Raw genomic sequence first — 11,984 nt, 5'->3', positions numbered from 1 at the left:
AACCCTGGATGGAATCACAATTTACAGAAGCCATCTGGCAACCTGCACGGTTAGCAGATGATGCTTCTCAGGGAACCGTACACACAGGAAGATGACATTATTCACTTCTGCTCTCAGAATGTTCTAGTTGATGTGAAACAGAAATACTCACATCTCCAACAGAAGAATACAGCTGTGAAATTCACTCCTTGGCCACTGAGTTCTAGAATGGGAAACCCTGAGAATCACCATTTCACAAAAGACAGAGTGATGTATTTTCATGGCAAGTCTCTTAAAAGTATTCTTTCTTCAATACTGTCTATTGTTTTCTAAGCCTCGGGGATTTTTATTGATTTGAGACATCAGAACAAGTGGGACAGCTCCAGTTAATCTACTGCAGTGTAGTCAGACCTGCAGTTCTGTTTTTATTGCCCCATTAAAACAAGACATGGTACAATCTGAGACTGACATTCATGGACTAAGGCAAAAATTGGGTTCAAAGAAAGCACAATCAGGTACGGAACGGAGACCAGTCCTCCCACTCCAGAGATCCATTAAAGACAATTTTGGAAGCCAGATCAAAGAAGCAGAAATAGAAATATTTTCTAAAAAAGTTCTCTTCTTATAAACCAAAGTTGCCATTATCTAATGCACTTGGCCCCATTCAGAGACAACAAAGGAAAGGACAGTTTAAGGGTGCCTGAAAATTAGTCCTCAGTGAGAAGGGCAGGAAGCAACAAACCGATTTAAAAACACCAAATCAGCATGCTTTCTGACGGAAAGTAATCTGGCACCTTGATCCGATTCTCCCAAATATTTACCTTCTCCGTGTAAATAAAGACAGTTGCCTGGGCCGCAGCTGAGAAAGGGAGGCTGAAGATCCGAAAGGCAAATTTCCAGGCTAACTTCAGAGAGGCGGCCCTCGGGGACCTGAAGGTCAATGTGGACACGGACCACAGAGGACGCAAACCTTCCAAAGTTTCCTCAGCCAGCAACTCGATCGAGTACTCAGGAGGTCCTCTCACAGCAAACGTGACTGGTGGTTTCCGATCCGCCAAGCTTCGGTCTCCCCCATCTCCACCCCACACTTTTCTAAACACTACCTTTGAACGACAGCCGGGCTCCCCCCTCCCACGCCCCCACTTCCCCGCCGGCCTGCAGCCTGTTCCCCTCCCCCTATCGCTTCCACTGAAAAATCCCAAAAGAAGGTGCTTTGGGTTTATTTTTGGTCTCTGAAAATCGCTTTTGAAATAAAGCCAAAACACCAGCACATAAGCAAAGGGCTGAGGTCGTCCAGAGCTGCGGAGCCAACGGCTGCAAAGAGACTGCCTCTCCCCGACCCAGAAAATTAACGACAGCCCCAACACTGCAATTTGCTCCTAGCCGGTCGGTCCCAAACTGCCTCGGCGCTTGCTTTGTCAGGTCTGGTTGCCCAGTGGCGGGAAGAGGGGCTACTCACAAAAACTTTCTAACGTCAAAGACCAGAAACCATGAGACCCATCGCCCCTCCTGGTGCACCCTTCAGCACAAAACAATAGTGACCCAGGCACCGGGCACCCCAGTCGGCTTCCCCAGCGCCCAGCCCCGCCTCGATTCGGAGACAGAAGGTCCCAGCGCAGATCTGCTAGGCTCCCGCCGCCCGCTCCGGGACCCCCAGTGCCCCCTCAGCAGCTGCGGGTCCCCGAGCCTCTCATGCCGCCGCCTGCGACGTGCTCTGGGGCTGGCAGGCTGGGCGCCAGGACAGAGCGCACCGAGCTCCCAGCCCTCAGCCGCAGAGTCTCCAAAACCCGGAGTTACGGGCAGCGCGGTCTCCAGGAGCCTTGACCCTGGTCTGCAGCCGGTCCCCCTCTCCCCCAGCCTCCCTCGCCCAAGCCATGCACACCCGCAGCCCAGCGAGCCTGGGAGAGTTACCCGCCGAGGCCCAGGCGTGACGACCGCCCAGGCGCGCTGGGCTCCTGGCCCGGCCCGCTGCTCTCCGGCCGCCCGCGCCGCTCGCTCCAGCCGACTGCTGCCTCCGCGGCGCCTGCCGCATCGAGCCGCCGAAGCCCTCGGCCAGCAGAAACAAGAGGGAGGTAGCGTGGGCGTGAGTCCTTCCCCCCGGGGACTTGGCTGCGGATTGGAGGAGGAGGGCACGGCGCCGTGTGGAGTCCAAGGCGTCCACGAGCCCCGCGTGCCTTCTGCCGCGCCAGAGTCTGGATACCCCGCAACTGCGCGGAGCGCCCCCCGGAGCTCCTCCTGCGCAGCAGCTGGCGCCAGATGCGCGGTGGCTGCGGCCGCCCCTGAGTCCGCGAAGGAAGGTGCAGTGCGCGGAGAGGCTGCCGGGCTCCTCTGTCTCCCGGGACAGCGATGCGGGATCGCAGGGCTGGGGAGGGGGGTGCGTTGCGGGGAAGCTTACCTTTCGGGCGGGGCGGACTCCAGCTGCGCGCCCTCGCTGGGCGTCTGGGATAGGAAAATCAAGGCGAGGGGAAGGCCGGGGCAAGGCTGCGGGTGGCTTCGGGACAAGGTAGGAGGATCGATTTCCACAGCCAAGAAGACACTCCCATCCCGCCCGGGGTTGTTTGGAAAACTGCAGGAGCGAACGTGGGGGCGGCCCGGTCCTCCTCGGCCTCGCAGCGCTGGCGGGGGCGAGGGGGAGACTGGTGGCCGCGGGGACTGCTGGCGGCTCGGGGCGCGGCTGGAGGTTTGGTCCGGAGCAGAAGGAGGGGTGTGTTCAGAGAGCTCCCAATTCGCAGGCTGAACCTTTCAAGGACAAATGTGTAAGTTTTTTTGTCTTTCGATGTTATTTTAGGGAGAAGGACCAAGGTGGAATTTTTTTTTTCCTCGTTAGAGAGGTTCTCCCTAGGGAAAAGTCTGTGTCGATAATGTCCTGAGATATGTATACATCCGAATAGTTTTAAAATGTCCGTGTTTGTCATATGCTGCATGTCTACCGACATTCAGTTCCTAGCGGCAGCATTCGGGCGCCGAACCGCAGGGTCCCATGCGATCCACCGCCCCAGAGAAAAGAGCCCCGTTTGTGTGTGGTTCGGAGCCGGCCAGGTGTCCCACACTGGAACAAAGCCCTGGCTCTGCCGTGGCCTGCCTGCTTTCCTCTTAATTATAGGAGCAGACCTAGGAGGTCGCACTTGTTATTTCCCCCAATTTCGCTGTTAAAAAAAAAAAAAAAAAAAAGGATTCCAAGTATTCATGTCCTTTGTTCTTTCTGCAACTTGCTTTGCCGGTAACCCACACAGATTTTTGTCATTTTCAGCGTGGCTCCTGAGAGCCCGGGGCCGGGATAGAAAGTTAGGGAATTTGCCCTTCTGGCTAGTTTTCCTGAAGGGCTGCTTTGTCCTTTTGGTTTCGTCTGAGTTTCTGGTTGTCCTCCTTCTCCATGATCTTCAAACTCGCATCGGTATTGCCTTCTCCCCTTTGGCCTGTCTAGACTTTTTGAGTCTGTGTGAAGTGAGGGCCATCAGCTGTTCTCCACCACACTTGGGCTTCCTATTTAACTGAGGCCAAGAAAGGCAACTGCTCACCCCAGCCTAGCTCCAATGCTGTCCCTTCTACTGTGTAACCCTCATTGCACTTCCGCTTTGTCAGCTGTAAAGTGCATTTCAAGGGATTGTTAGAAGGGCTAATGTATAATATTGTAAAGAATTAATTGGCACAGTACTTACCACAAAAACCATCCATTCAGGAAGTAAAATATAGACCTTACAAATAATACTAAGAACATTTCCAGTCAGTGCCCACCATGAGTCAGCTGCCCTGCTCCCCTCCCTAACCCTGCAAGCCAGAATTACCTCCTGGCAGAAATGAAGACAGAGTGCCCCAGGCCATACTGCCCATGCTGAATCTGTGATTAAATGACAGTAGTAGAACCAAAATCAGTTTTCTTTTCAGGATGTCACCAGTATGTAACTATCCTTAGAGCTTTTGATCTGTGTAATGTTAATATTTTTTTAATTGAGGATATACAGACATATAATTGCTATAATGAAAATATTTTTAATTCCTGTAGAAGATAAGGATTTAGTAGGATGATGGAATTGTAGGTTTTTAGCCTCTCTGGGTTACTGCTTTGGTCAATGTTTTGGAGAAAAAATTTTTTTAAATTAAGTAATATATTTGAAAGACAGAGTTACAGAGAAAAGAGAGAGGAAAAGATAGAGAGAGAGAGAGAGAGAGAGAGAGAGAGATTCCATCAGCTGGGTCACTCCCCAAAAGGCTGCAATGGCCAGCACTGGGCCAGCCTGAAGCCAGGAGCCAGGGCCTCCATCAGGTTACCAAGTGGGTGCAGTGGTCCAGAGATTTGGACCATCTTCTGTGCTTTCCCAGGCACATCAGCAGGGAACTGGATTGGAAGTTTTGGAGCAGCCAGGACGCAAACTGGCACTCACATGGGATGTTGGTGCTACAGGCAGCTCTTAACTCACTATATCACAATGCTGGCCCTTTGGGGAAAATGTTTTCACAGAGCATATATGTTTAGCTCAACCTTTTAGCAGAATGATTTATTGTAAAAAGATGGAAAAGGAGGCGCCATGAAGGAGGAATGGGATCCTGGAACATACAAGCCCTTTTGGAGATCCCTGAGGTCATAGCATTTAGGTAGTGTGCATGCATATGGCACTGGAGCTGCTTACTAGGCTTGTTTTCCTACGTGGATGGTGTAATCTCTTTGAAATAAAATATTACATGGAATGCAGCTGCTGTGAGCCCAGTGACAGGTGGGAGCCAGGTTCCCTGCCTGACCATGGGGTACCAGTCAGCACCTGTAGGTTCACAGTCTAGAAAAAGGCCAAAGAAAAGTATTCTTCCTCCCATGCAATGTAGGGTCTGGCTGCCAAACCCTCAGGTCTTGTCCTAAGTACAGCCTTGCCTGGGAGGAGCAATGGTGAGACTCTGCTCCTAAGGCATGATAGCAGCACAAAAATGAGATCAGATCAGAGCAGGTAAACGCCAGCACTAGGGATACCCATAAAGAGATAAGACATCACTTTCTTCCACTATCCTCTTAAAAGTTAATAACAAAAAGGTTTTGTTTTCTTTTTGTAATGTTTCTCAAGACTTGAGTTTTTCAGTTTTAAACAGTATCTGGTTTAAGACTGAGGCAAAGGGGCCAGCGTCATGGCTTAGCGGGTAAAGCTGCCGGCTGCAATGTCAGCATCCCATATAGGTGTCAGTTCTAGTCCCAGTAGCTCCACTTCTGATCCAGCTCTTTGCCATGGCCTGGGAAAGCAGTGGAAGTTAGTCCAAGTCCTTGCGGCCCTGCACCCACATGAGAGACCCAGAAGAAACTCCTGGCTCCTGGCTTCAGATCGGCACAGCTCCAGCTGTTGCAGCCATTTGGGAAGTGAACCAGTGAATGGAAGACTTCTCTCTCTCTCTCTGCTTCTGCCTCTCTATAACTCTGCCTTTCAAATAAATAAATAAATCTATCTTTAAAAAAATTTTTAAATAGACTGAGGTAATCCTTTCTGCATATAGCCTTCATACAACTCAGGGTGAGGATCCTGCCAGCCTTGCCTTATGGTCTTATGACCTGTGTACAATTGTTTGAAGAATATATGCATTTCAAAAATAAGCCATAGTGCCTAAGTAGTCTAAATCTTGACTTAGAGCCATGACACTAAGTGTCAAAAAGTTATTACCTTAGCAAGAAGCAGTTTAGCATTTTCTAGCAAAATCCTTCTTCTCAAACATCTGTACTTCAGAGCTGGGTCTCAGCCAGATATTTTTATACATGTAACTATTATTATGAGTTTCCCAATATTGCGGTTGCATACAATGATTTCAAGGCTATAAGAAATTTTATTTGCAGCTTCATAAATGATGGTGTCCCTATTTTCCACCAGTGCTATCAAGGAGGAGTGGTCTTAGTAGCTCAGTCTCAAAAACTGTACTGTGTTTTCTCTCCTTCCATGGCCTGGAGGGGAAACCAAGATAGGACTGGTGCTAAGCCCTTCCCAAGCATAGAAATATGTGGAAAACCTGTGTAGTGGAGGCCATAATTAAGACTGCTAGAAAACAATTTTAATGTATTATAAATAAGGGAGAATATCTAAAACATACAAAGAATTTCTATGGGGGCAGGCATTGGTTATGCTGCCACCTGCAGTGCTGACACCCCCATATGGGTGCCAGTGTGAATCCAGGCTGCCCCATTTCCAATCCAGCTCCCTACTAATGGCTTGGGAAAGCAGCAGAAGATGGCCCAAGAGCTGGGGACCCTGTACTCACTTGGGAAACCCAGATGAAGCTCCTGGCTCCTAGCTTCCACCTGACCCAGCCCTGGCTGTTGCAGCCATTTGGAGAGTGAACCACTGGACAGAAGACCTCTGTCTCTGCCTCTCCCCCTCTCTCTCTGTAACTCTGCCTTTCAAATAAGTAAATAAGTCTGGGGGAAAAAAAGGAATTTCTATGGATCAGTAAGAAAAGTAGCTCATTTTAAAATAGGACACAGGCCATAGACAAGAAATTCACAGAAGGAATACAAATAGTTCACAAGCATGTGCAGATATTTCATTTTCTTCTATATTGATACCAATGAAGAAAAATGAAATAATAATGAGACATAAGATTGGCAAAAAACAAAAAGACTAATGAGACCAGTTTTGTTATAGGTTGTCAGAAGACCACATGAAAGTGTAAAGCAGTATTTCCTTCTTACAGAGCAACATGGAGATTGCTATCAAGTTCACAAGGTTGTTTGAGTTTGAATTTCAACACCCTAATTATGGATTCTTAAATTTCTTCCTTGGAAGACAATTTGGCCTCAAGCCAATTAGCAACCTAAAGAGGGGGAGGAAAAAGCACCTTAGATCTCTTAGGCTACCCTGGTCAGCACAGGAACAAGGTGCTGAATGGCTCACTGCAGACTTGGAGATGATGGGAACTTGCTGGAGTTGTGTGGGGATGGTCTACAAAATGGCTGCATCTGGGAACAGCTTGGTCAGAGCATGTCATTAGGGGAGGATTGGAAGACTGGATTATTGCACCAGTTGATGGCCCTGGTGCCAGGAGAGGAGAGAGGTATACCAGCCTTCCCATGTATCCCTCATTTTTACTCCAGATCTGACACCGACCATCCTGTCAAAGTAGTATGGACAACTCTGGATGCTTAATGGGATCACCAATTATGCTTCACAATTTTAGCTTTCACTTTTGTCTAACTCAGGTGGATTACAGAGCTGAACTTAGGCTATTTCTCTTTCTGTGAATGTTTATAAAACCACTTCTGAATGTTTGATTTCCACAATAAGTACCTATTGACTTTGTAACTGGGAAACACCAGAATTTTCAAAACATCTTTTTTTTTTTTTTTTTTTGACAGGCAGAGTTAGACAGAGAGAGAGAGAGAGAGAGAGAAAGGTCTTCCTTTTTTCCTTTTTTTGCGTTGCGGCCGGCGCACTGAGCTGATCCGAAGCCAGGAGCCAGGTGCTTCCTCCTGGCCTCCCATGCAGATGCAGAGCCCAAGGACCTGGGCCATCCTCCACTGCACTCCCAGGCCACAGCAGAGAGCTGGACTGGAAGAGGAGCTACTGGGACAGAATCCGGCACCCCAACCGGGACTGGAACCTGGGGTACCAGCGCCGCAGGCGGAGGATTAGCCTATTGAGCTGCGGCGCCCGCCAAAACATCTTATACTGTAGAATTTTGTATATACAGTTGCTTAGAGATTTATCAAATTGAGCTTTATTTGTTGGGGAGGGAGGTTAGGTTGTTTTTCTTGGAGGTCATAACCAAAAAGGTGTGCACTATTATCAACAGAATAATGATAGTGATGAAGTTTGGAATATCGATCATCCTCAACCTCAGAAGTAAAGGAATTCATTTACCCCCAAACTTCCAGGGAACTTCACACACCATAAGAATTTAAGAGGGTGCCTTGTCAAGCTGAGAGTCATTGATGGGACACAAATTTGATGCTGAAGATTCCACCAGGAACCACTCCCTGTGCATATCTGGGAACCCCTCCCAGTTTTCTCCCATTCCACCTGCAGGCAAACAGAGGACAAGCAGGGAAAGATGGGCCAGGCAGGGGTTTCTGGACATACTCAAATGTGAGCACATGTGTACTGCATTCCTGCCAGTTGCCAGGTGATTTTATGTAAAGGATACTGGTCGTTACACACTTCAACTCTGCTGCTGCCATTGTTCCCATTTTTCAGATGAGGAATTGAAGACTAAGAGATGTTACATAATTTGTCTGAGGATTTGGAGTTCATAAATCAAAACTGGTACTTATATCCAGATTAAGCTCTAAAACCCTCTTTTCTTACCTATGACATTGGGCCTTTCTATTCAAGAGATGAATGATATGAGAAACATTAATGACTATTATTCTGGAGTATGACATTTCAGGAAACATTTACAATAGCAAATTGAGTGGGAACCCCACAAAGCCTTAATTAGCTTTTTGTGAATGGGTGTCCAGCTGTCAACTGAAATTGAATTGCAGTCATTTCCAGTTCCCATTGTTCCAGTTCCGTAAATTAATGAAACCTTTATTCAGGACTGGCCCTGCACCTTCCTCTCCCCCAGCCCCGCCCTTGTTATAACTCTTCCTAGTAGACTCTTTGGCATCTGAATTCATTTTGGATAGATCCCATTTCTACTACAGTAGCAGAGGAAGTAACTGCAATGGCACCAGACTCGCTTCAGAGAAAACATGCTTAGCTGCCTCCTTAGAAGTATGCAAATCTGGTAACTTGAGTTCTTCATTTCTGCTGCTTTCTGGGAAGTTTATTACCCTGCAGTGCATTTTGAATACATGGGAACCAGTGTTTGTAATAAAAAGTCAAGGAACCACTAGCACCAGATGGAGTGTGTCCCCACCAAAATCCAGATGGTGTGCACACCTGACCCCTGTAGGGTGGTCTTAGGAATAGGAGTCTTTGGGTGGTAGCTCTTGAGAGTGGAACCCTCGTGAATAGGAACAGTGCCCTAATATAAGGGACCCAAAGAGGTCTCTCACCCTCCTTTCACCATGTGATGATACAAGAAGATAGACATCAGTGTCATGGAAGAGGACCCTCTCTAGAGCCTAAGCACAGGGGTGCCCTGATCTCACAGCAGCAAACATCTGTTGTTTATAAGCCACCCAGTTTATGGCACTTGGTTACAGCAGCCTAATCTGACAAGACCACTTGTGAACATCTAAAGTAGAAATAAAATGAAGGAATAAACTAACAATTGTTTCCCAGTGATTTAAAGTACTAGTCTATTTCACTGCATTTTTTTTTGTTTATTTTGTATCTTCTCGTAAACTTGTTTTTCTTTTTGTACTCAAATTGCCGCATGGCAGCAATTTTTCCAAATCCTGAACATTAGTAGCAATGACTGTTAATTGTGACAAATGTGTTAGCCCTATTTTGATATACTGATCATCCAAACATCTATCTGCAGTGCTCCAAAAGTAGTTAAGTACTGATAACTTTGACCTTCCTCATCATTTTATTATTATCCCAGAAAGTATAGTATCTTCTGAATTCTTTCCAAGGGACTAAAAAAAAGCATATACAATTGGGGTCAAAGAAATGAGAGTAGGCAGGATTTAACTGGATGCCTCTGCACTTATCACATTACAAACTAATGCATTTCATCTGAGTCATATTGAAGATCTACAAAGGTTTCTATTGCTGCTAAAGGTTTTCATTGACTACAGACCACCAAATATAATACTTTGATTCTTCCTGGGCTCCTTAGAGCCAAGGATCCTGCCACTGAGAATATCCCAGACAGATAAAATTCTAATCCACCTGTTGGAAAGCAATACAGTGGCAATAATAAATATTTGGAAATTGCCCTTAAATTTCACTTAACCCCAGGATGATTCATAGTTCCATTTGTAAATCCCTTGAGGAAAATGTGCATGTCCCTCACAGCTAGCACCCTTGCTGCTCCCAGTCCACATTTATTTTAAATGTGAGATGTCTCAGAGCTTCACTCACCTACCTCCATAGAAGGACTTGGGCGTCTTCTTTTTCTAGTTCTACCTTAAGTCTCATTCTTGTGCCTCAGACTGCTTGTTGTGCATTCAGTTCAACATGTATTCGTCAACACCTACTGTATGTCAAGTACTTTACAAGAAAGTCAACAAATCCAAACTCCAGTCTTTCAGCCCAGTCATATTACAGGGTCAGATAAAAGCAGCAATAAAGGAGTTTAACTTTGCTTAATGGTCAAACATATTTAAACAAGTTTGTTCTTGTAGGGGATGACTTTTCAATCTTCTATTATCATCTACCCCATCCCTATCTCCTAAAACCAGATAAAACAAAGAAACTAAAATGTCTGGAGATTCATTTCTCCGTATTTCCAGTTAGAGAGCCAAGGGTTGAGATTCTTTCATGAAGTCCATCATGATGTACACGATTGGAGATGACTATGGCTTACTTCATCAGAGATACATTTAGAAAAGTAATAGTAAGGCAAACATGAAGTGACAGGTTTATATAAAATTACCGTTATGTTGTTCTTGGAAACATACACTTATCATCATATTCTAATGTTTTCATATATAAGTATTTAATATGATTAGTCATCATTTTAAAGTGCATACTTTAGTTTACACATCATAAAACAGATTCTGGTTCAAATTTATGTTAATGTCTGAAATGATTTTCTACTTTTTGCCAACTGACTTTTCTTCATTTCTACAGCAGTAGCTTGCACAATCTCAACCTCAAATATTTCTGTAATCAATGTCTTAGTGCAACAGAAATTCCTTTGGCATCAGCCCACATCTACTTATTTCCAGCAAAATTATATAGGACAGCTGAATATAAACTGAATAGTGGGGAATGGAATTTGGTATGGATGTCATGAATCCAATCATTTATTAATGAGAACCTACTATATATCCTGCACAGTGCAATTGTAGGCATCCAGCATACAGAATTCTAGATAGTAGGTTTCTGTCTTGGGAAGTGACAGGTGATTAATAGGCATTCATACCTATCTCAGAATACTGAGATTCTGTTTACATCATACACTGGGCTGGGTTCAGAGAGTATAGCAGTGATCAGGCAGGTTCCTTCCTTGATTATGCTTACAGACGAGTACACAGTCCATTTGGGCTGCTACAACAAAATACCATAAACTGACTAATTATAAGTCACAAACATTTAGAGACCAGCATTGTAGTACAATGGATTAAACCACCACTTGGGCTGCCATCGTACCATACTGGAGTGCTGGTCCAAGTCCCAGCTGTTCCATTTCCAATTCAGTTTTTTGCTAATGCACCTGAGAAAGCAGTGAATGATGGCCCAAGTGCTTGGGCCTCTGCCACCCATTTAGGAGACTTGCAAGGATTTCTTGGCTCCTGGCATTAGCCTGGCCAAGATCTGGCTGTTGAGGCCATTGGGTAGTTAACCAGTGGATAGAAAGTCTCTCTTTCCTTCTCTCTCTCTCTCTCTGTTCCTCTGCCTTTCAAATCAATAGATACATATTTTTTTAAAAAAACTGCAATAATCAAGGCAATATGGTATTTCTAAGAATATAAGTCCATAAAGTAAATAAAATTGACAACCTATAAATAAAGCCTTACAGTAAGGGGGGGGCAACAAACATTTATTTTCACAGTTCTGGAGGTGACAAGTTCAAGAATAAGGTGCTGTCAAGTTGGCATAGTGTCTGCTGAGGGCTTGCTTCCTCATGTAAGACATCTGTGTCCTCACATGGCAGAAAGGGCAAGGCATCCTCTGGGGCTTCTTTTATAAAGGCACTAATCTCATTCATAGGAGCTCTGTCGCATGACCTAATCACCACCCAAAGGCCCCACCTCCTAATACCATCACCCTAGAAGTTAGGATTTCAACACAGGAACTTGGGGGTGGAGAGGAAAAATAAATATGACTTTTGGCACTTTAAGTATTAAACAGAATGTGACAGAAACAAGAGGCAACAACTTCCTAGGGTCACTTCTTAAGGACTTTTCTTTACTAGAGTTGTCTTAGGTTTGCTTAAAATAAAGCATGCATCTCAGAATTTGTCAGAAGAAAAGTTCTACCTAA

General features: G+C 45.6%; 2 protein-coding genes across 21 annotated transcripts in view; one reads left to right on the top strand and one right to left on the bottom strand.

Moving 5' to 3' along the window:
* ST3GAL6 (ST3 beta-galactoside alpha-2,3-sialyltransferase 6) overlaps positions 1-2,550 on the bottom strand; it is a 69,417-nt gene extending 66,867 nt beyond the window's left edge. For 7 of the 20 annotated variants that reach the window (XM_070071954.1, XM_070071958.1, XM_070071956.1 and 4 more), the window contains exon 1: positions 2,375-2,550. Coding sequence is in view for 2 of the 20 variants with exons in the window: in XM_051859402.2 (XP_051715362.1) it covers positions 1,891-2,011 (121 nt within the window). In the remaining 18 variants the exon portion in view is untranslated. Of the gene's footprint in view, positions 1-800; positions 1,416-1,861; positions 2,353-2,374 lie in introns of those variants that run through there. The other 13 variants (XM_070071953.1, XM_070071965.1, XM_070071966.1 and 10 more) reach the window with 9 other exon arrangements.
* A 47-nt stretch (positions 2,551-2,597) lies between these two features.
* CPOX (coproporphyrinogen oxidase) overlaps positions 2,598-11,984 on the top strand; it is a 217,103-nt gene continuing 207,716 nt past the window's right edge. The window contains exon 1 of the mRNA XM_070071952.1: positions 2,598-2,735. The gene's annotated coding sequence lies outside the window, so the exon portion shown is untranslated. The remainder of the gene's footprint in view (positions 2,736-11,984) is intronic.

This window comes from Oryctolagus cuniculus, chromosome 4 (assembly GCF_964237555.1).
Source record: "Oryctolagus cuniculus chromosome 4, mOryCun1.1, whole genome shotgun sequence".
NCBI classification, from domain to species: domain Eukaryota; kingdom Metazoa; phylum Chordata; class Mammalia; order Lagomorpha; family Leporidae; genus Oryctolagus; species Oryctolagus cuniculus.
The sequence above is the reverse complement of the archived record's forward strand: the minus strand, read 5'-3'. Positions and strand labels throughout refer to the sequence as shown.